This window comes from Trachypithecus francoisi, unplaced genomic scaffold (assembly GCF_009764315.1).
Source record: "Trachypithecus francoisi isolate TF-2019V2 unplaced genomic scaffold, Tfra_2.0 Lachesis_group2, whole genome shotgun sequence".
Lineage (NCBI taxonomy): Eukaryota > Metazoa > Chordata > Mammalia > Primates > Cercopithecidae > Trachypithecus > Trachypithecus francoisi.
In genome coordinates this window covers 69,151,162-69,173,663 of record NW_022681465.1, presented here as the reverse complement: position 1 = coordinate 69,173,663, position 22,502 = coordinate 69,151,162, and the positions used below count along the sequence as shown (strand labels likewise).

Genomic DNA, 22,502 nt, shown 5'->3' with positions numbered 1-22,502 from the left:
CAAGTCCTGGATATCCTTGTTAACTTTCTGTCTCATTGATCTGTCTCATGTTGACAGTGGGGTGTTAAAGTCTCCCCTTATTATTGCGTGGGAGTCTAAGTCTCTTTGTAAGTCTCTAAGGACTTGCTTTATGAATCTGGGTGCTCCTGTATTGGGTGCATATGTATTTAGGATAGTTAGCTCTTCTTGTTGAATTGATCCCTTTACCATTATGTAATGGCCTTCTTTGTCTCTTTTGATCTTTGTTGGTTTAAAGTCTGTTTTATCAGAGACTAGGATTGCAACCTCTGATTTTTTTGTTTGTTTGTTTGTTTTCCATTTGCTTGGTAGATCTTCCTCCATCCCTTTATTTTGAGCCCATGTGTGTGTCTGCATGTGAGATGTGTCTCCTGAATACAGCACACTGATGGGTCTTGACTCTCTATCCAATTTGCCAGTCTGTGCCTTTAATTGGAGAATTTAGCCCATTTACATTTAAGATTAATATTGTTATGTGTGAATTTGATCTTGTCATTATGATGTTAGCTGGTTATATTGCTCGTTAGTTGATGCAATTTCTTCCTAGCATCAATGGTCTTTACGATTTGGCATGTTTTTGCAGTGGCTGGTACCAGTTGTTCCTTTCCATGTTTAGTGTTTCCTTCAGGAGTTCTTCTAAGGCAGGCCTGGTGGTGACAAAATCTCAAAGCATTTGCTTTTTTGTAAAGGATTTTATTTCTCCTTCACTTGTGAAGCTTAGTTTGGCTGAATATGAAATTCTGGGTTGAAAATTCTTTTCTTTAAGAATGTTTAATATTGGCCCCCACTCTCTTCTGGCTTGTAGAGTTTCTGCCGAGAGATCCACTGTTAGTCTGATGGGCTTCCCCTTGTGGGTAACCCAACCTTTCTCTCTGGCTACCCTTAATATTTTTTCCTTCATTTCAACTTTGGTAAAGCTGACAATTATATGTCTTGGAGGGGCTCTTCTTGAGGAGTATCTTTGTGGCATTCTCTATATTTCCTGAATTTCAATGTTGGCTTGCTTTGCTAGGTTGGGGAAGTTCTCCTGGATAATATCCTGCAGAGTGTTTTCCAATTTGGTTCCTTTCTCCCCGTCACTTTCAGATACACCAATCAGACATAGATTTGGTCTTTTCACATAGTCCCATATTTCTTGGAGGCTTTGTTTATTTCTTTTTACTCTTTTTTCTCTAAACTTCTCTTCTCACTTCACTTCATTTATTTGATCTTCAATCACTGATACTCTTTCTTCCACTTGATTGAATCGGCTACTGAATATTGGGCATGCATCACATAGTTCTCATGCCATGGTTTTCAGCTCCATCAGGTCATTTAAGGTCTTCTCTATGCTGTTTATTCTAGTTAGCCATTCATCTGATCTTTTTTCAAGGTTTTTAGCATCTTTGTGATGAGTTCAAACATCCTCCTTTAGCTCGGAGAAGTTTGTTATTACCAATCATCTGAAGCCTTCTTCTCTCAACTTGTCAAAGTCATTCTCTGTCCAGCTTTCTTCCATTGCTGGTGAGAAGTTGCATTCCTTTGGAGGAGAAGAGGCTCTCTGATTTTTAGAATTTTCAGCTTTTCTGCTCTTGTTTCTCCCCATCTTTGTGGTTTTATCTACCTTTGGTCTTTGATGATGGTGACATACAGATGGGGTTTTGGTGTGGATATCCTTTCTGTTTGTTAGTTTTCCTTCTAACAGTCAGGGCCCTCAGCTGCAGGTCTGTTAGAGTTTGCTGGAGGTCCACTCCAGACCCTGTTTGCCTTGGGATCACCAGTGGAGGCTGCAGAACAGCAAATATTGCAGACCAGAAAATGTTGCTGCCTGATCCTTCCTCTGGAAGCTTCGTCTCAGAGGGGCACCTGGGTGTATGAGGTGTCAGTCAGCCCCTACTGGGAGGTGTCTCCCAGTTAGGCTACTTGGGGGTCAGGGACCCACTTGAGGAGGCAGTCTGTCTGTTCTCAGATCTCAAACTCCATGCTGGGAGAACCACTACTCTCTTCAAAGCTATCAGACAGGAACGTTTAAGTCTGCAGAAGTTTCTGCTGCCTTTTGTTCAGCTATGCCCTGCCCCCATAGGTGGAGTCTACGAAGGCAGGCAGACCTCCTTGAGCTGTGGTGGGCTCCACCCAGTTCGAGCTTCCTGGCTGCTTTTTTACCTAGTCAAGCCTCAGCAATGGTGGATGCCCCTTCCCCAGCCTCCCTGCTGCCTTGCAGTTCGATCCCAGACTGCTGTGCTAGCAGTGAGCAAGGCTCCATGGGTATGGGACTCTCCAAGCCAGGCACAGGATATAATCCCCTGGTGTGCTGTTTGCTAAGACCATTGGAAAAGTGCAGTATTAGGGTGGGAGTGTCCCGATTTTCCAGGTACCCTCTGTCATGGCTTCCCTTGGCTAGGAAAGGGAATTCCCCAAACCCTTGCACTTCCTGGGTGAGACAACGCCCCGCCCTGCTTTGGTTCACCCACTGTCTGACAAGCCCCAGTGAGATGAACCCAGTACCTCAGTTGGAAATGCAGAAATCACCCATCTTCTGCATCACCACACTGGCATCTCTAGACTGGAGCTGTTCCTATTCAGCCATCTTGGAACTGGATCACGGATCACAAATTCTTAAAAGTTGGTTTTTAGGCAAATGTAGCTCATAATGCCAAGTACATTATAGTTACAGCCACTCTTTCCCCATCTGGTACAGAGATTGATTTAAGGAGGTGATAAATGAATGGAGAAAATGTCACTGAGCATCAGAACTGAGACTGGGTTGAGGCAAGCCAGCACCCAGCACCTGAGCCTCAGGAAGGTATTCACAAGGCCTGTACCTACAGGAGCCTACAGAAGTAAATGCCTCCTTCATTTTTTTTTTTTTAATTCTTGCCAGCAGGAAGCCACTTCATTTGTTTTTATTGTGGTAAAAAACCCAAAACACAAATCCACGATTTCAACTATTTTATAGTATGCAGTTGAATGCATTAGTTTATTATAATGTTCTACAACCATCACCACTATCTAGTTCTGTAACACGTTTGTCTCCTTCAATGAAAACTTCACATCCACTACTAAGCAGTTACTTCTCATTTCTCCCTTCCTCAACCCCTGGCAGCCACTAATCTGCTGTCTGTTTCTAGGAGTTTGCCTCATCTGGATATTTCATATATATATATATGGAATCATAAAATATGTAGCTGTTCCACTTTTTTTTTTGAGATGGAGTTTCACTCTTGTCACCCAGGATGGAGTGCAATGGCACAATCTTGGCTCACCACAACCTCTGCCTCCTGGATTCAAGTGATTCTCCCGCCTCAGCCTCCCAAGTAGCTGGAAGTACAGGTGCACACCACTATGCTTGGCTAATTTTTTGTATTTGGTAGCAATGAGGTTTCACCACATTGGCCAGGCTGGTCTCAAATTCCTGACCTCAGGTCATCCACCTGCCTCAGCCTCCCCAAGTGCTGGGATTACAGGCATGAGCCACTGTGCCTGACCTCTACCACATTTTTTATCCATTCATCAACTGATGGACATTTGGATTTCTTCACTTTTGGCTATTATAAATAGTGCTGCTATGAAAATTCACATACAAGATTTTCTTAAACATCTGTTTTAAATCATTTTGAGTCTGTATCTAAGAGTGGAATTGATGGGCAATATGGCAACTCTAAGTCTGACTTTTTGAGGAACTTCCAGACTGTTTTCCACAGTGGTTGCACCGGTTTACATTCCCACCAGCAATATTGAGGGTTCCAATCTCTCCATATCCTCACCAACATTTTTTATGTTCCATTTTTTGAGTTCTTGCCATGCTGGTACATGTGAAATGGTATCTCACTGAGGTTTTGATTTGCATTCCCCAGAAGGCTAATGACCTTAAGCATCTTTTCAGGTGCTTCTTGGCCATTTGTCCCTCCTTAAATTTTGTATCCGATGCACTTCACTCACTTCAACCTAGTCCCAGGTCTGCTCTCTAGCACCTGACATCAAATGCAATGTCTTACAACCATGGTAGAGTGAAATAGTAGAGGCCACTTCCCTAAATCACATAGTTATGGGTTCAAATAACACTTTTACCAAATATGTGACCTTCGGTGAGTAATTTCCCTCTTCTAAGCTTGTTACCTCCTCTGTAAAATTAATGGGTACAGTAATAGTACTTCATGGAGTTGCTGGAGGATTGTAAGAAATTATGCAGAGGTAGTATTTTATACAGTCGCTGGCATGTAGTAAATACTAGAGAAACATTAGCTATCATTTTGCTAATGGGAGTTTGCTAAGCATTTGTTGAATGAGTGACTGGGCCAACAGGTTGTTATCAGATCACCAAAAGGATCATTGCCAAAAAGCTCAACCTCCATTTAGCATATGGGAGAGTGGATCTCATTTACCACAGGGTGTAATATGTATGTTGAATATAAGATGTAATTGCTGAAATGAAAATGGAATCTGTAAACCTGTTATCTGCAGAGTTATGATTATGAATAGCTCATTCACAAAAAACTGTGTGTCACTAAGAAAAATCTCACTGCCAGCTGAGGGAAATAAGCTGTTTGAAATCTCTTCCCTATAGTCTTCCATGCCAACTCCCACTTGCAAATCCCAGCCCAATTTTTATCACCTGGTCTCTGTCATGGTGAAAATTATGGGGATAGCTATGAGACTCTAACTGATGAAAAGCGAGAACATGCAGAGAATGAAATCCCAGTTGCTTATTATTCTTACCATCTAAACCTCATCTGTATGCACAAATATGATTGGTCACATACTAAGAGGTAGAAGACAAAAGGCCCTGGTATTTGGGGGGCTTATAGTACAGTGGGAAGAGTGAGATGATAAACAGAAAATGGAATTCCTAATAGAAAATGGTAAAGCCAAAGAAAAGGTGCAAGCAATGAGTGCTACTGGAGTTTGCTGTATTTCTGCAGTTCAACCAGACCCTCCTTTGGAGCTGACTGTGGAAGTAAAACAGCCAGAAGACAGAAAACCCTACCTGTGGATGAAATGGTCTCCACCTACCCTGATTGACTTAAAAACTGGTTGGTTCACACTCCTGTATGAAATTCGATTAAAACCCGAGAAAGCAGCTGAGTGGGAGGTGAGTGATCCATATGCTTTTTGAAGGAACTGTGGCCTTTGGCAAGGATAAAGCGCTCACAGTTGAAAACAGGTCATTCCTCCTAATTATTGGGTCACTGCATTGGCCTCCGATGCAGTTGTGCCCTGCTCAGATGTGAAAAGCCCTTCTCACCTCCATTGGGATTGATAGGGGCTCATCTTCACAGCTCTCCTTGGGCTAGTTTCTTGCACTGCACAGGCACTTGGCAAGGTTTCCAACCTGCCTCCCTTTGTACATTTTAGACCTAGACCCTCATAAGAGTACTTAAATGGCACCAGGTGGGAGGGGGCATCTCAGTATATCCTGTCCATAGTCAATGGCACAAAACCATAGTGAATGTCTATTCACTTTAAAATACTTCAACCAGGCCAGGTGCAGTGCCTCACACCTGTTAATCCCAGCACTTTGGGAGGCCGAGACAGGTGGATCACCTAAGGTCAGGAGTTTGAGACCAGCCTGATCAACATGGAGAAACCCTATCTCTACTAAAAATACAAAACATTAGCCAGGTGTGGTGGCAGGTGCCTGTAATCCCAGCTACTCAGGAGGCTGAGGCAGGAGAATCTCTTGAACCCAGGAGGCGGAGGTTTCAGTGAGCCGAGATGGCACCATTGCACTCCAGCCTGGGCAACAAGAGCGAAACTCCATCTGAAAAAATAAATAAATAAATAGGCTGGGCCCAGGGGCTCACACCTGTAGTCCCAGCACTTTGGGAAGCTGAGGCAGGTGGATCACTTGAGGTCAGGAGTTTGAGACCAGCCTGGCCAACATGGCAAAACCCCATCTCTACTGGAAATACACAAAAATTAGCTGAGCGTGATGGCGGATGCCTGTGATCCCAGCTACTCGGAAGGCTGAGGCAGGAGAATCGCTTGAACCTGGGAAGCAGAGATTTCAGTGAGCAAAGGTCATGCCGTTGCACTCCAGCCTAGGCAACAAGAGCGACTCCGCCTCAAAAAAATAAATAAATAAAATTTAAAATAAAAATAAAATACTTCGGCCTAAAGAAATAATACGTAAATTGCAGGCAGTACAATATTCTATCTTTACATACTTTAGTATATGCCTCTTTTTAAAAGGCTACATTTCCAAACATAGCCAAAATAATAGGATCACATATAGGAAAATTAAAATACCTTAATATCATTTAATACCCAGTCCCTAGTTTAATTCCTCCCAATGTTTCCAAATATCTTTAACAGCCACTTTGGCCAAACCAGAATCTGCTCCTGGATCACACATTGTAATTGGTTGTTATATCCCTTCAGTTTCAGTGTAATGAGGAGACTGGGCCACTTGTCCCATAGAGTATCCCACCTTGTACATTTCTCTGATCAGTTCTTTATGGGATCATTTAGCTAATTTATCTGTGCCTCCATTTCCTGTAACCAGACTTGATTAGATGTAGGCTGAACAGTTTTACCAATGATTGGTAAATTCAGAGGTGATATTAAGAACTCCATATTGTATTCAATCAGATGTCAAAAACCATCTGATTGACCCACCAGAAGTGATGCTAAAACTGGCCCCTGAATTGAGGAGATGACACTGATCCCTGGATTTAAAGTCATGTTTAATTTGTATACTACTACTTTACCATACATGAATGCCCAATTCTCTTTCACCTCGTGTCTTTAACACCAATTTATTATTGAATTGGTTATTTCATTAAGATTTAAAAGCTAACAATTCTTGAATTTTGTTTTGCTTTGTTCTTTTGAGATGGAGTTTTGCTTTGTCACTCAGCTGGAGTGCAATGGCACTATCTCAGCTCACTGCAACATCTGCCTCCCAGGTTCAAGGAATTCTCCTTTCTCAGCCTCCCGAGTAGTTGGAATTACAGGCATGCACCACCATGCCTGGCTAATTTGTATTTTCAGTCGAGACGAGATTTTTCCATGTTGGGCAGGCTGGTCTCGAACTCCTGACCTCAGATGATCCGCCCACTTGGGCCTCCCAAAGTGCTGGGATTACAGGCATGAGCCACCGTGCCTGGCCGATTTTGTTGTTCTTTCTACCTTTATTAAGTAGTTGTTTTTCATAAAGTGGGAAGGAGGCAGAATATTTTACTTTTCTGAAGTAGAGTCCCAAACGGACAGATAGAAAACCTGCTAAATTTTTGTGTGAGCAATTTTAAGAGGAGGAAGAGATAGGGCTAGGACAGTAGAGCAGTGACTGCAGGGAATTCTCTGTGTATGGTTGTTCAGCCTAACTCCACCATAGTTTATTTTTTAGGGGAAAACTCTCTTTCTTCACAACAAATGTCAGAAGTGACTTCTGTTTTCCTTATCCTACCTTAGACCCATTTTGCTGGGCAGCAAACAGAGTTTAAGATTCTCAGCCTACATCCAGGACAGAAATACCTTGTCCAGGTTCGCTGCAAACCAGATCACGGATACTGGAGTGCATGGAGTCCAGCGACCTTCATTCAGATACCTAGTGGTGAGTGTCTTGGCTCTTTTTTGCTTATGTCCCTAAATAGGTTTTAAATGGTATGTTTGCATATAATAACTACTAACAGAGAAACCATTGTGAGCCTTAGCCAGAGCAATAGAGGTAGGTTTATAATCTTTCTGCCCAATACAAAGACATTTTGAAAAGCAGCATTTCTCCCTGGATTACTGTCAGTGGAGAACAGTTCTAGGATAAGGCTACAGACATGGGCCTGGTGCCTCAAGGGGCTTGATGGTCAGTTATTCTGCTCCCACCGTCTGCCCCATTCCTATCATTTAGAGGATTTGGTCAAGGTCATCCTCTAGTTCTTCCAGAATTTATAAGGCAGTACCCTGTCTCAAAGACATGAACCAGTGCTCAGTCTCTGCTATGGATTACACTTCAGTCTCTTCATGAAGACACAGGATATAAGATAGCTCCAGCAAAGCACCTTAATTCAGTAGCTTGTGTTCTATAAGGAAACGATTCAACTTGCATTTTTAAAATGTTTTACAGCTTACAACACCTGTACCTTATTTGGTCCTCCCAACCCTCCCAGGTATTCAGAAAATATGATTATCATTAAGAATTAAAAGTGAAGAAACCAAACCTCAGCAAAGTTAGGGGTCTTTTCCAGAACCACGCAGGAAAGTCTAGCTCTTCTAACAACTCGCCTGACCAAAGTATTGGGGTTTCATTGGCTTGGCATACTGGAAACGGTACTGAACTGCAAATCAGGCTTGCATCTAGTCTGACCAGTCCTGACTCTTACTTAACAAAAGCACAGGGTCTAGAGGCAGAAAGCCTGAGTTCAAATGCCAGCCTGCAACACTATAGTTATAAGTTCATTGGTAAATCTTTCTTTGATTCCCAGTTTTCTTATCTTTTATAACAAAGCAATGAAGGCAAAGAGGTTAACACCACTGATGGCTTTTAGTAAGAACTTAGTTAATGTTAGCTTTTATTATTGTTACTGCAAATGACCATGTGACCTTGGATTTCCTCTTTAAGGATCAATTAAAAAGAATATGTGAAACGATTTTTAAATTTTTAGAGTACTATAAAACATATGCAACATATTAAAATATTAATAATATTGAAAAGAAAATAGCCCTGTCATTGATGATAATTTGGATTGCTGTTCAAATCAAAAAATATATATAAATGGAGGAAAACACTTTTCCTCCATTTAACGTTTCCTCCTTATAAACGTTTAAGAGTTTCGTTCATTGGTTTGTTTGTTTTTAATGATGCTGTACGTGATCAGAGCTTTCTGGCTGTTTGTTTTTTAGACTTCATCATGAATGATACAACCGTGTGGATCTCTGTGGCTGTCCTTTCTGCTGTCATCTGTTTGATTATTGTCTGGGCAGTGGCTTTGAAGGGCTATAGGTATTTCACTGTCTCTCAACTTTTCCTCCCAATCATGATAGTCAGGGATAACGACAAAAAAGATAATACAAAGATGATGGACACCTATAGGTAATCCTCACTTTAGCCATTAGATGTAGTGTGTTTGCCCATAAAAAAAATCTTTTATCAGTGCTATAAAAAGAAGAAAAATTGACTCATTTCAGGCTGATGTTCTTTCTATGAAACAGAGATTCATAGTTGTGAAACAGTAAAAATCTGGCAAGAGTAGCTAAACTCAAGAGAAGCAAATAGTCCAAATAATCCACTAACTTCAAAATCAGCCTCCTTAATTAGCTAGAGTTAATTTTAATATAGGCCTCTGTAATTTTATTTTCATCATTGATTGTTTCATGGAGCTGCCAAACTCTTAAGTCCTATCTCTACCACAGTGCATATAGTGGCTATTATACTAACCTTTCAAAAATTACAAAGTCAGAAATGAGTCATTTAGCCAATCTCATGAATTATTTTATAGCATGGTGACCTGCATCTTTCCGCCAGTTCCTGGGCCAAAAATAAAAGGATTTGATGCTCATCTGTTGGAGGTAAGTACAGGAGGCAAAAAATGCAGTGTGATTCACTGCTTTGTAGTAATTAACTCCACACAGTCACACACAGTCACGCACAGTCCCTGTCAGTTCAGCCTGGTAATTTCAGCCAGCCTTTTTGGGCTGTCTCTCCTGGTCAGCATGTGTGTTAACAGAAAGATGTGTGAAGGATGAGAGTACTTACTTTCACACACTAAATGTCAGGAGGCAAAGAGAGAAAGTCAAGAAAACATGAAAACACATTTATTGATTTATCAGATCTACTCATAAGCACAGAGATAAACATTTGTACAAATAATCACTTTAGAAAGAGAGTGAATATTTTGATTAATGCAAAACAGGGACCCCCCACCAGCCCCTCAATCATACATTGGTAGAAACTTCTACTTGAATGTTCTTTACATAAAGCCATACTAACAGAATAGCCTATTGCTATTATCTCTCACTTTGGGCACTCAGTTGAGACCAGATCAGTACAGTGGGGCCATGTGTTTGCCAGGGCCCAGTTGGGCTGATTCAAGAGGGAACTAAATGGTGAGTGTTTTGAATGAGAAGAGGGGTTAGAACATTTTTTAAATTTTTCTCCAAGTTGAAATAGTTTCAGTTTGGCTTTTAAGCTTAACACTGACGTATATAAAGGGAACTAGCTGTGCATTAAGGCAAATACCACTTGACCCAGCTGCTCTGGGTCTGACAGTGTAAGAATAGAAGAAGTGAGTCCTGGATAATCTGGTTTGTCTGTATTCACTTTGGTTGCAAATATCGAAGCAGGGACTAGAGCCCAGGAGTCCGGGCTCCTAACCCAGTGCTCTTCCTCCACTATCCAGTGTAGCATTGACCTGATAGAATCAGCATGAATGTCTCAGCAAACTAAATTAGTTACTGTCCAGCTCACAATTTAACCTGCTAGCCACAGAAACTTAATGATAAAATAGCTACTTTTGTCTCAAAAATACGTATTAGCATTCTCAATGATATTACCTCTAATCCTCAAAAGAACCCCCCCCCGCCCAGATAAGTAGTATTCGTATTATTTTCTACCTTTTAAAAATGGAGAAGCTGAGGTTCAGAGAGCAGCTTGTCCAAAGTCACATACCCTGTAATAAGTGATCAAGCCAAGACCTAGATCAGTACCTGACCCAAGTCAGAGGATAAGAAAAAATAGGCAAGAGTGAGAGGAGGAGGTAGGAGGAAATAGGAGGGGGAGAAGATGGATAGGAGGGAGAAGAATGTGGGGGGGGAATATGGAATAGGGCAATGAAGGAGGAGAAGAGAAGGAGGGAAAGGAAGTAGAGTAGAAGAAAACAGTAGGTTAGGAAGAGAGAGGAGAAGGGAAGGGGAAATAAGAAGAGGAAGGAGAGAAGGAAGAGGAACCACAGAAGGAAAAGACAAGAATCCACTTACTATTGCCAGTAAAAGGTGATAGAGGAAGTTAGGAGGCCAGCAACCACACCCCTGCCAGTGGGCCACAGTGTCAGATGCATGCATGAGCACTGAGGGTTTAGAAGTTTCACAAACCTTCATTTTATAGTTATCTGTTTATTATTGTATGTGTATATACTACTTGCCCATTAAACTCATGATTATTATTGCTTGGAGAGAGACTGAGTTAAACACCCTGAGTTTATATATATATATATATATCTGCTGAATAGTATCCAGAAGGTGATTCTAGATGGCCTGGCACACAAATGTCTGAAGTTTGAGATCTTTCCACCTGCTCGTGGCAATGAACAGATACCACTTAGCAGGGATGCTGATTTGGAATGTTATAACGCTAACAGCCATCTCTTCTTGTGTCCGTGTTTTAATAGAAGGGCAAGTCTGAAGAACTACTGAGTGCCTTGGGATGCCAAGACTTTCCTCCCACTTCTGACTATGAGGACTTGCTGGTGGAGTATTTAGAAGTAGATGACAGTGAGGACCAGCATCTAATGTCAGTCCATTCAAAAGAACACCCAAGTCAAGGTATGAAACCCACATACCTGGATCCTGACACTGACTCAGGCCGGGGGAGCTGTGACAGCCCTTCCCTTTTGTCTGAGAAGTGTGAGGAACCCCAGGCCAATCCCTCCACATTCTATGATCCTGAGGTCATTGAGAAGCCAGAGAATCCTGAAACAACCCACACCTGGGACCCCCAGTGCATAAGCATGGAAGGCAAAATCCCCTATTTTCATGCTGGCGGATCCAAATGTTCAACATGGCCCTTAATACAGCACAACCCCAGATCCTCCTACCACAATATTACTGATGTGTGTGAGCTGGCTGTGGGTCCTGCAGATGCACCGGCCACTCTGTTGGACGAAGCAGGTAAAGATGCTTTAAAATCCTCTCAAACCATTAAGTCTAGAGAGGAGGGAAAGGCAGCCCAGCAGAGGGAGGTGGAAAGCTTCCATTCCAAGACTGACCAAGATACGCCCTGGCTGCTGCCCCAGGAGAAAACCCCCTTTGGCTCCGCTAAACCCTTGGATTATGTGGAGATTCACAAGGTCAACAAAGATGGCGCATTATCATTGCTACCGAAACAGAGAGAGAACAGCGGCCAGCCCGAGAAGCCCAGGGCTCCTGAGAACAGTAAGGAGTATGCCAAAGTGTCCGGGGTCATGGATAACAACATCCTGGTGTTGGTGCCGGATCCGCATGCTAAAAATGTGGCTTGCTTTGAAGAATCAGCCAAAGAGGCCCCACCATCACTTGAACAGAATCAAGCTGAGAAAGACCTGGCCAACTTCACTGCGACACCAAGCAAGTGCAGGATCCAGCTGGGTGGTTTGGATTACCTGGATCCCGCGTGTTTTACGCACTCCTTTCATTGATAGCTTGACTAATGGAATGATTGGTTAAAATGTGATTTTTCTTCAGGTAACACTACGGAGTACATGAAATGCTCAAGAATGTAGTCAGACTGACACTACTAAAGCTCCCAGCTCCTTTCATGCTCCATTTTTAACCACTTGCCTCTTTCTCCAGCAGCTGATTCCAGAACAAATCATTATGTTTCCTAAATGTGATTTGTAGATTTACTTTTTGCTATTAGTTATAAAATTATGTGTTCAATGAATTAAAAGCACACTGCTTAGTATTCTTGAGGGACAATGCCAACAGAAATATCCTCTGGAAAAGGCTTTCATGATTTGGCATGGGACAGACGGAAGTGAAATTGTCAAAATTGTTTACCATAGAAAGATGACAAAGGAAAATTTTCCACATAGGAAAATGCCATGAAAATTGCTTTTGAAAAACAATTGCATAACCTTTACACTCCTCCTCCATTTTATTAGGATTACCCAAATATAACCATTTAAAGAAAGAATGCATTCCAGAACAAATTGTTTACATCAGTTCCTATACCTTACTGACACATTGCTGATATGCAAGTAAGAAATAATGTCTCCATTTTTTTCTTAAAATAGTTTAGATATGTTAAGCATGGATTTTCCCCCTAAATTCTATTTTAAAGCCTCTATAGAATATAGTTTGGAAATTAAAATTTTCTTACACAAGGGGCAGATGAATTTCATGTGAATCCTTTTAGGATGTTTTCCTGCTTCATTTCAGCATAATAGATAATTTATTATACACCTTAGTCTTTTCTTAGTTAAAAAAAAATTCCCTAAAGACTAACTTTAAAAGAAAACCACAGCAGGATGCTAATGGAATTACTGCCTTACTGTACATACAAATTCTACTTTAATACAAACCCGTAAGTTTAACAATGTATTTTTGAAGACTATTTTTCTATAACTTAGGTAAAATAAAAGACTATTTTCTATCTTCCCAGTACAGCTGTTTACGTATTCAGTGGGTAAAGTATTTTCTGCTGTGAGATTATAATGTGTATTTACAGTACATAGTAGTATATGCAGCTCCCATTTGTGGAGTAAAATGCCATACCAACCCAAAGCCCACTGTGAAATATGACGTGAATGACAAAATTCAGTTTCCAACACAATGTAGTATAGTTTATCTGATTCTTTTTATCTCCAGGACACTTTAAATGACAACTACCACCACCACCAACCTAGGGATTTAGGATTCTCCACAAACCAGAAATTATTTCTCCTTTGAGTTTCAGGCTCCTCTGGGACTCCTGTTCATCAATGGGTGAATCTTCCTAAAGCTACCATAAAAAGGGAGAGCGACGATTTCTAACAGCTGTTTAAAAGAGAGAGGTTTTGTTTTTGTGAGAAATCTTGAGCCACAAAATATTTTAAGCAAAGCCAGGAGTTAGTGTCTCTCTGAAGTAAATTCAACTGCAACATCTTGGCAGAGGCAGAAACAGCTCATATCAGAAGTGTCCACGTAAAAGTTCTGGGAAACTAGGTGTTTGTATAGCAATGGAAATAGCTCCAAAGGTCAGAGTGTGGTAGTGAGAATCCCCTAGTCAGTTCCAATGCCAGGCTTCCTGAAAGAAGTCAAAGCTTGGATTTTCATTTTAAAGGGCGCATCCATGACTCATCTAACACCCTCTATTTTTCCCTTCACTTGATGGTAAATCTATTCTGTGTGTCCATTTACTAGCTGGACGTAGAGAACTTGAGCTCACCTCTGGGAGTTAAATATTCCACCCCAACTAGCTCATATTGATAGCAACTGGACTCAGAGGTCTCCCCGCCGCCCCGTTTGAAAGTGAACACATTGCTGATGTTTTGAGAATGTCAAAAGCAATAGATATGAAGCTCCATTTTCCTAACATATGAAAAATATCATGTGAGTAAGGGAAGCATGCGGGAAAGTTGTCCAAGCTCATTCAGTCCCCTAAATCCTCAATACTTAAACTGTCTGAGAACCAACTGCATAGGCATCACTTGGGCAGTGTTTGAAAATTCTGTTTGCAGAATCTTAGGCCTTATCTCTAACCTAAAGCATCGGAATCTGCATTTTACTAAGATCCCCAAATGATTCAAGTGCACACTGAAGTTTGAGAAGCACTGTTCTAGACAACCATTTCCACTAAGGTTATTTTAGTGCATAGTAACAATCTTCTTTTGGAAAGGACAGATCAAGTCTGTTTGACTTGCAATGAACAACACTGCAGGTAAGAAGGCAAAAAAAGAAACATATCAGCAGTTTAAGATTCCCATTATGCTGAATCTTATGTGAATTCACATAAAAGAATGACCTGCAAAAGTATGCACAACTTCTGAAAGGCCAAGGAATATAGTCTACCTTGAGAGGCATTAACCAAAGACAGTCACCCTCAAAGCCAATGCAGACTAAACCTTTCCTAACATAGTCTATTCTTCTCTAAGAATAGAGAAGATATGTATCAGTCACTCTTAAAGTCTGAAAACCTAAACATAAAAGTAATCTACTTTTGACAGATAATTTTGTATAATACATATGAAAAACTGTGACAGCTAAGGACTTGAATTAAATCCCTAAAAAACACCAATTAGCCACTCATTAAGCCAAGACTTTAATTCTGTGATCAGTTAGCACTGTTTATCTGAATTAAGCTTTTTTGTGGTCTAACAAAGTTTTTATTTGTGGTCTATCAAGGAGACAGCTGTTCAAATGGAAGGATACATGTGGGGCAGGGGACAGTCAAGAGACCTGGATTCTGGTCCTAACTGCTTTGCCTTGGAGAGATTAATTCCCCTCTCTAAGCCTCAGTTTCCTCTGAAGATGTTGGACCAGATAACCTCTAAGGTCCTTTGAAACTGACTCCTGGATTCCATGACTCACTGAATATTTTTCTGCAAAAATAATTCCAACCAATGCCTTCTATCTTAATCTAACAAAAAATTGCTCTTCGTCATAGAAATACAAAGTAATCTGCCGTGATGTGCTCTTTATACTTTGCTTTTTAAACCCTCAGTTCTGGTTAGTCTTAATATATTGCACGTACATTTTATAAGTGATATGTGTACAGAATCATATTCTAAGATTATGTGCAAACATATATGTAGAAAGAGGCATTTAAAAAACAGGCAGGTGATTGAAAAGAGACATATTGAAGGAGGCGCTAATCTTTAGAAAAATGATCTTTCACTGAATCAAGCCATGCTCATTCCTTGCTGAATCCAACAGCCCCAAATCTCTTTTCTTATATCTGGCTGTTAATTTTTTTCCTCGCACCTTCCTAGATTATTAACAACCATTGCGCAGTTGGCTCATGGGTCCTTACACTCTGAGTTATAATAAGCTGTATTTTTATAAACAAATACCTAAATATTCAAGTTTTAAGGTGTATGGAAACTGAATCTAGGCAATGGATGATTTGTGTAGCTTACAACCCAAATAGCAAAAGGTTCCGATTCATTCTAACAGATGTGTATAAGCACAAGTTAGTATCCGCTGTGTCAGACATTTAACAGATCCTACATTTATTAGCTATTTAACAGACTCTACATTTTCCTAAGTGCCTAAGACCAATCCTGGTAGTCACTTAAGTACAAAAGACTCACTTTAACTGGCTTGATCTGAAGGGGTCAATCCTTTACTGCCTACACAAGATCTGGGCAGTTTTGCTCTGTGTCTTGTGATGACCCAGCTGAATATGAAAAGCCTGTTGAGTTATTGAGCAACCAGAGGCCCCTGCATTCCAAGAAGCAGTTTGGCTCTGGGGAAACTCTGGCTTTCTCTTTCCTCAAGTGTCCACCACTGCCCATCATTTGCAGAAAGACTTGGCCCTGCCTTTAGCAACTTCCCTATCTCCTTAGAGTAGACAAGAAAGAAACAGATTTGTGCACATTTTACAAAGTGCCTTCCTCTAGTTTTATTTATTTTTTTTAAAGTTTTCATTTTGCAAGGAAAAATGTATTGATTAGAAAGTCACATTTGCCTTATAGGGAGATAGAGAGATAGATTAGATAGATAGATAGACAGATAGATAGATGAGAAGAAGCCAGAAAGGGCACAACAAAATGGTCTAAGGGCCAACCAGCAAATGTTCAGTGAATGTTTATGTATTGTTTAATTGAATCAACACAGAGCTGCTGTGAATAGTGTGACTTACTTTGCCTGATAAGAAATTGAGTCTGGCTGTGATTTGGGGATAAACCTGCCACCCTGTGATTTGAGACTCTTCATACCAAAACATATTGATACGTTTTTGAATGTCTTTGGCTTACATGCCTAAACCCGAAGAGAACAATGCATGTACATTGGAACTTTGCACACAAACAGAAAAATATAAATGACTTTGAATTACCATCCCAAGTGTTGCTAACATACATGTGCCATTGATGAAAGTCTCGTGTGTTCTTGAGTGAATAAATTTCCTTTTCTGCGTTTTTGGCTCAAGCACAATAATACTGTCACTAAGACAGTGACTGAGCACTCAGTGTCCAAGACTAAATCACATTGCCACGACTAAGCAGGCTCTCTGTCCTGAGATGTCTTTTAAAATCTGGACATCAGCTTCCTTATTTGTTAAATAAGTGGGTTGGTCTAAAAGGTTTCTAAGACCTCTCATGATCTAGGTAAAATCCATGGTTTCAGGTCAGTGTCCCTGGTGCAGTGCAAGAAAGCCTTGCTGACATGCCCTTGGCCTGAAGTAGCGAGCACGTGAAACTGCGTGACAATGCTTAAGAGAAAAACAGAGATCTGTTCCTCCAAGTCAGATTGATTTAACATCCTTGCTTTTCCTTTTCCTTCCTAGCTTTACGTATTTATAGGGTTTTTACTTCCTCTCCAGAGCCTACTATTTTTCCTAAGAGTTGGTAGCAACCATAGGATCCACAAGAAATGAAATTATTCATAAACAATGACTTTGGCACTGCAAAAGACTAAGTCAAAGGTTAAATCAGTCACACAAATATCCAAGGCCAAGTTGAAGATCACAAGTATATCCCATTTAGAGATTTGCATGCTTAGAGACTAAGCCCACATTCATTAATTATTTAGTTAATTCAGAGGCCATTAATAAATCCATGCCCAGCCTCGGCAACATAGTAAGACCCAGTCTCTACAAAAATTTTAAAAATTAGCCAGTCATGGTGACACGTACCTGTAGTCCTAGTCACTTGGGAATCTGAAGCCAGAGGATTGCTTGAGTCCAGGAGATCGAGGCTGCAGTGAACCGTGATTATGTCACTGCACTCCAGCCTGAGTGACAGAGCAAGACCTTGTCTCAATAAATAAATAAACCCAAGCTACTTTGATGACTAGATAGTGGAGGTCTTAAGGAGAAACTTTAAAAATACAGATGGATTGCTTCAGAAAAATCCTATTTATAATTATGATCTGAACTTATTCGATGATTAGCAAATATATCATCTGAAAATAAAACAGGAGTTCTCTCCCCAGATTTTTGTTTTTCAGGATGGTGAGTTTTGGTCTAGGACCCTCATGGCACCCATTTCAATAAAAGGAAAAAGATAGTAAAATAGGAAATAGGAAGTTTCCAGAGAGATCTGGGCATTTCAGGATTCCATGAAATGCTGAGACTAACCCACTAAATCCAAATTTTATTGGATATGGTAAATCTAAATATGTTCAGTGTTCTGAACAGATTTTAGGAGTTTATGTCTAAGAGAGGTAATTCACAAACACTATCATGCTGGCAGCTGTTTTATCCACATCAATTCCCTTGATTTAATGTTCTGATTTCAATTTAGAAAGTATTGAGACATGTTAAGTCTCAAAATAGGAAAAACCTATCTTGTTTATAAGGTGTGGTCGATAAATAGACCACAGATAACCTTAGTCTATTAATTAACTCTCAGATAATCTTAGTCTATTCATTAACATTCTACTTGCTGCTGATTAAAAAGAAAGAAACCCTAAAACCTTCAGCAACTGAAGTAGTAATATAAAAAATAACCTTTACTAATTATGGTCAAATTAGGCTTCACTTGGATAAACCTCAAAATGTAGTCTGAGTTTTTTTGTGCACACTTTACAAATCCTGAGGAAAAAAATCTTTTTTCCACGTTATCTCAAAAACTATATGGTGAAGATACCTCTGAAAAATAATTTGTTTTATGAAATTCCTGAAAAGCTAATTTTGAATTTTTTAAAGTAACTACCTCCCCTTTGTGTCCTAATGTCCTTCCTTCAAAGCTGCATATAGTTTAGAAATGAAAGATGTCACGTCTCATGCTTTGACTGGTTTTTGGTGGCATATTTGATATATTTGCCAAGTGGCATTCCTGACTTCACAGTAACTGTTACATTATTTAGCACTATATTGCTTTATGTGGTTCAAAAATAGTATACGCCATACTGAAATATGTAATCCTCATGTTGTGAAACTCATCATGTAATACAAATGAAAATCATTACTTAATAACTTACAATTTATCCATATGTAGTTGCAATATTATTGTGTCTATGACTGTAAAAAAAACTGAAAAAACATGTAATGTATTTCTGTTGAAACGGTGAATGTGCTAATTTTTTTCTTAATCTTTGTCTAGAAGGAGGATTCTATGTCATTCATTGTACAGCTGCTCTGGGGTGTTATACATTTAAAGAACAATCCAACAGTTGTTTAAAAGTCAACCTCTCAGCTTTGTTTCATGTGACTGCTGAAGCTTCTCAAGTGTTCTTTGCCTAATGAGGCTTGCTTTTGTGCTTCATCATTCATTTTAAACAATTGAAAAGTCTCATGTGGAAACCAAAGCAATCTAGAACCAGCCTGTTGGGTGACTGCATCTTCTGTAAAGCCATATTGAAGTGAAGCTATATGTTATAGCATAAGGTTCCATATTTTCAAAGCTACCACTACCTCTGCTTTTCCTCTTTCCCTAGAAAATGCCAAGCAAAATTCCCCAACACTAAGTGAGAAATTAGAAGTAATTGTTATAATTAAGTTGCTGGATATATATATATATATATATATATATGTGTGTGTATATATATATATGTGTGTGTATATATATATATGTGTGTGTGTGTGTGCGTGTGTGTGTGTGTATATATATATATATATACCTTCTAATTCATCACTTTGCAGGGTTATGTGAGAGTTTCTGAATAACCATTCTTACATTTTTACATTTTATAAAAACTGGCCACAAGAAAGGTTCAGAAAGAACACTTAGTAAGTCATCAGATGAAAAACCAGCAAAACCATAGAGTGCAGAATTTTTCCTAACTATAAGTCACCTCATAGTTGTCCAAAGCCATGATAATGAAATCTCTTACAAATTGACTTCTGTAACCCCCCTAGAAATAACCCTTTTCCTTATTTGATTTTAGCCATCAAACATAGTATGATATGGGAAAAGTCAGCCATTTACCAGGAATAGTCTTGTTTTGATTTTTAAAACTCATTTCTGTATGTAGTTATTGTAATGTCTATTTTTTTAGACTTAACGATTTATAGAAGACTATAGTTATCTGATTTGTTATTTTGCATTTTTCATTTTGTAAATCTTTGCTTGTGGCACATTGTGCTCTCTGTTTTCCATGGGTTTATTCATTTGTCTCCTTCTATTTTGAGGGGACAACATGGGTAGTTAAATCTTTGTCAATAGATTGGAGATAATGCTAACTGCTATCATAACATCTTCATTTTTATTGCATGCCAAAAACAATGCCTGCCAAACAAAATCTTAGACATCCCAATATAATATGTTCATTATATTTCTATTCACATCATTTTTGAAAATACCCAGCTCAGTGCCTAGCTTAATAAATGCTTAATTCCCTTACCTACTCTTGCTCTATTTTTTTATTTGAAATGGAGATGAGCAAAATAATACATTCATGGCTGAAGCACTTTTTTGGACATTTCTTGTTGCTAAAAGATCTATAATCAGGACATTGTTTATGTAAGTTGGACAAAAAAAGTTCTTCCCTTCTATGTCCACCCTTCCATATGATTGCAAGACAAAATTTCCCTCCTTTACCTCATCCCTATAACATGGGAGCCTGAGAAAAATGAGGGGAGATGGAACCAGATACAAGCAGATCCAGTAAGAGAAGCTTATTTAAATATTGTGAAATAATGGGAAACCAAAGCATTTTTTTTAAGTGGGGAATCCTTTTGAACAGTTATTATTTATCCATATTGCTAACAACAGTTTTTCTGACAAAATCCATCAGATGAAGTGCAAATGGATAATCTTTTACTTTTAATGGATCTAGAACTAGAAAGTTTCACTTACTGTTCATGTTTGTTTTGCAGAATTGTGAAATGGTGTGTGGTTTTGCTCTCCAAGTTCTTCTCTGCCTCCTCTTAATTCTCTAATGCCATGTCTTACAGAAGAATGAGAAATTTCTTTCTTACTTGAATATCATGCTCTAAAATCTTGGCTTCAGTCAAAGAATACTAGCTCTCCTGTGCTTATATTGAAGCCATCTGCCTTTAATTCTTGGGTCCTCTTATATTTTTAAGGTGCAAAATTTGAAGTCTCAATCACCAGAGGCAGGATCTGTACAATGAATGGTGAGCTGGAGAAGTAATATGTAACTAATTTTTCAAAAGCATTGAATACACTTTCCCAAAAGAAAACAGAAATTAAATATTGCCACATCTTGCCAGATTCCCATCTGACACCTTAACCTTGTCAGTTTTCCTACAACTTACTAATCAAGTTTTATACATTGTAAATCTCCCCAGTTTTTCGGGGCTGAAAGATGCAACTTCCATTTAATAGAAACTTTGAAATGTTGGGGTAAGGGAGCAGTGGGGGGACGGAGGAGAAGGATAAGAAATAGAATTATTGAAAAGCCCCCAACAGGGACCTTCCTGGCCAGAATATGCAGAGTAATTCCTGCTGGCTTTACCTTTGAAAGTCCCTCAAAACCATGCAGATGAAACTGAGCCTGTTTTTGATATTGTCAGATGCATTCTACTTTGGAGGTCCCAATACCTAAACTGGAATTCTTGTATCTACATCTCCTCCACCATCCCCCACACCGTCCCTCAATTCCTGTTGCCCCTGCTAATGTTAAGCATTTTTCTCTTGTTATGATCAGGTTCACATTAAAAACAGATACTTACAAACTGACTTGAAGCACAGATACCTTTACGAATGTGATGAAACATTCTCTTAAGAAAAAGAAAGAGGATGTCGGTCAAATAAAACACTACGTGGATGTTGATTGGTGAACACTGGTGTAAGAAAAGGGAGCTCAGGAATTTTTATTACTGTATTTGTAAATGAGTTTGAAAGAATTTGTAAATGCCACTGATACATTTTTAAGGTGACACATTTGCTCCTTATAAAGTTATTAAAAGCTTAAATGACATTTGCCAGTAGTTTTACTTTACATAATCAATATTGATATTGTTGCTGAACTATGTAACTTTATGATGCATTTTTCAGTCCCTTTTCAGAGCAAATGCTTTTGCAATGGTAGCAATGTTTAGTTTAAATTGACTTAATAAATTATTACCTGAGCAATGGTTTTTGGAGGGTCTTTATACATGTATGTGAAATATGCATTACATGAAAAATTTAACTTGAAACAAGTTTGTCTTCTTTGCCACAACAAAATTTATTAGAATAGATTTTTTAAAAGAAGGAGGGGGAACTGCATTTTAACTCTGAAAATAAAGTATGCAGACACATGCTAAAACATTTATCTTAGGACACTTACAGGTGGCATTTTTTTCAAGCAGAAATCTTTGTGCTCATCTTTGAACACCTCTGATTTTATTTTCCTACTAATTCTAAATCAAAACTGAACACACATTTCCCCAGTCTTTATTCATCTGCCAGACTCAAGCCTTGAAAATGCAAGCATGCTTGGAAGCACCCAGAAGTTTCTTGGAACTTCTCCTGGGAACAACCAAGAACAATCAAAAAGAGAGTTTCCAAACTTGAGATTAGATTAACTTTCCCAAGTTTCCAAACCTGAGATATGATCAACTTTCATTTAACAAACCACAAATCTCGGGGCCAAAGTTTCACATTTTCTTTTGTTCATGTTTTCCTGACTAGAATTACTCAATGTCTTTACTTAAAACCAGCTGTGAGTTCATCATCCGTTTGTGATCTTTTATTTATTGCATAACATATTTCACAAATACTTGAAAATATATAGAAAAACATAACAAGGACTCATTTACCTACATCCAAATCTTATAAATATTCATA

General features: G+C 39.2%; 1 protein-coding gene across 1 annotated transcript in view; it reads left to right on the top strand.

The window, feature by feature from the left end:
* PRLR (prolactin receptor) overlaps window positions 1-21,811 on the top strand; it is a 165,947-nt gene extending 144,136 nt beyond the window's left edge. Inside the window, exons 6-10 of the mRNA XM_033179343.1 lie at window positions 4,917-5,086; window positions 7,408-7,549; window positions 8,833-8,932; window positions 9,429-9,498; window positions 11,316-21,811. Coding sequence (XP_033035234.1) covers window positions 4,917-5,086; window positions 7,408-7,549; window positions 8,833-8,932; window positions 9,429-9,498; window positions 11,316-12,320 — 1,487 coding nt within the window. The 3' untranslated portion in view covers window positions 12,321-21,811. The remainder of the gene's footprint in view (window positions 1-4,916; window positions 5,087-7,407; window positions 7,550-8,832; window positions 8,933-9,428; window positions 9,499-11,315) is intronic.
* Window positions 21,812-22,502: the final 691 nt, after the last annotated feature.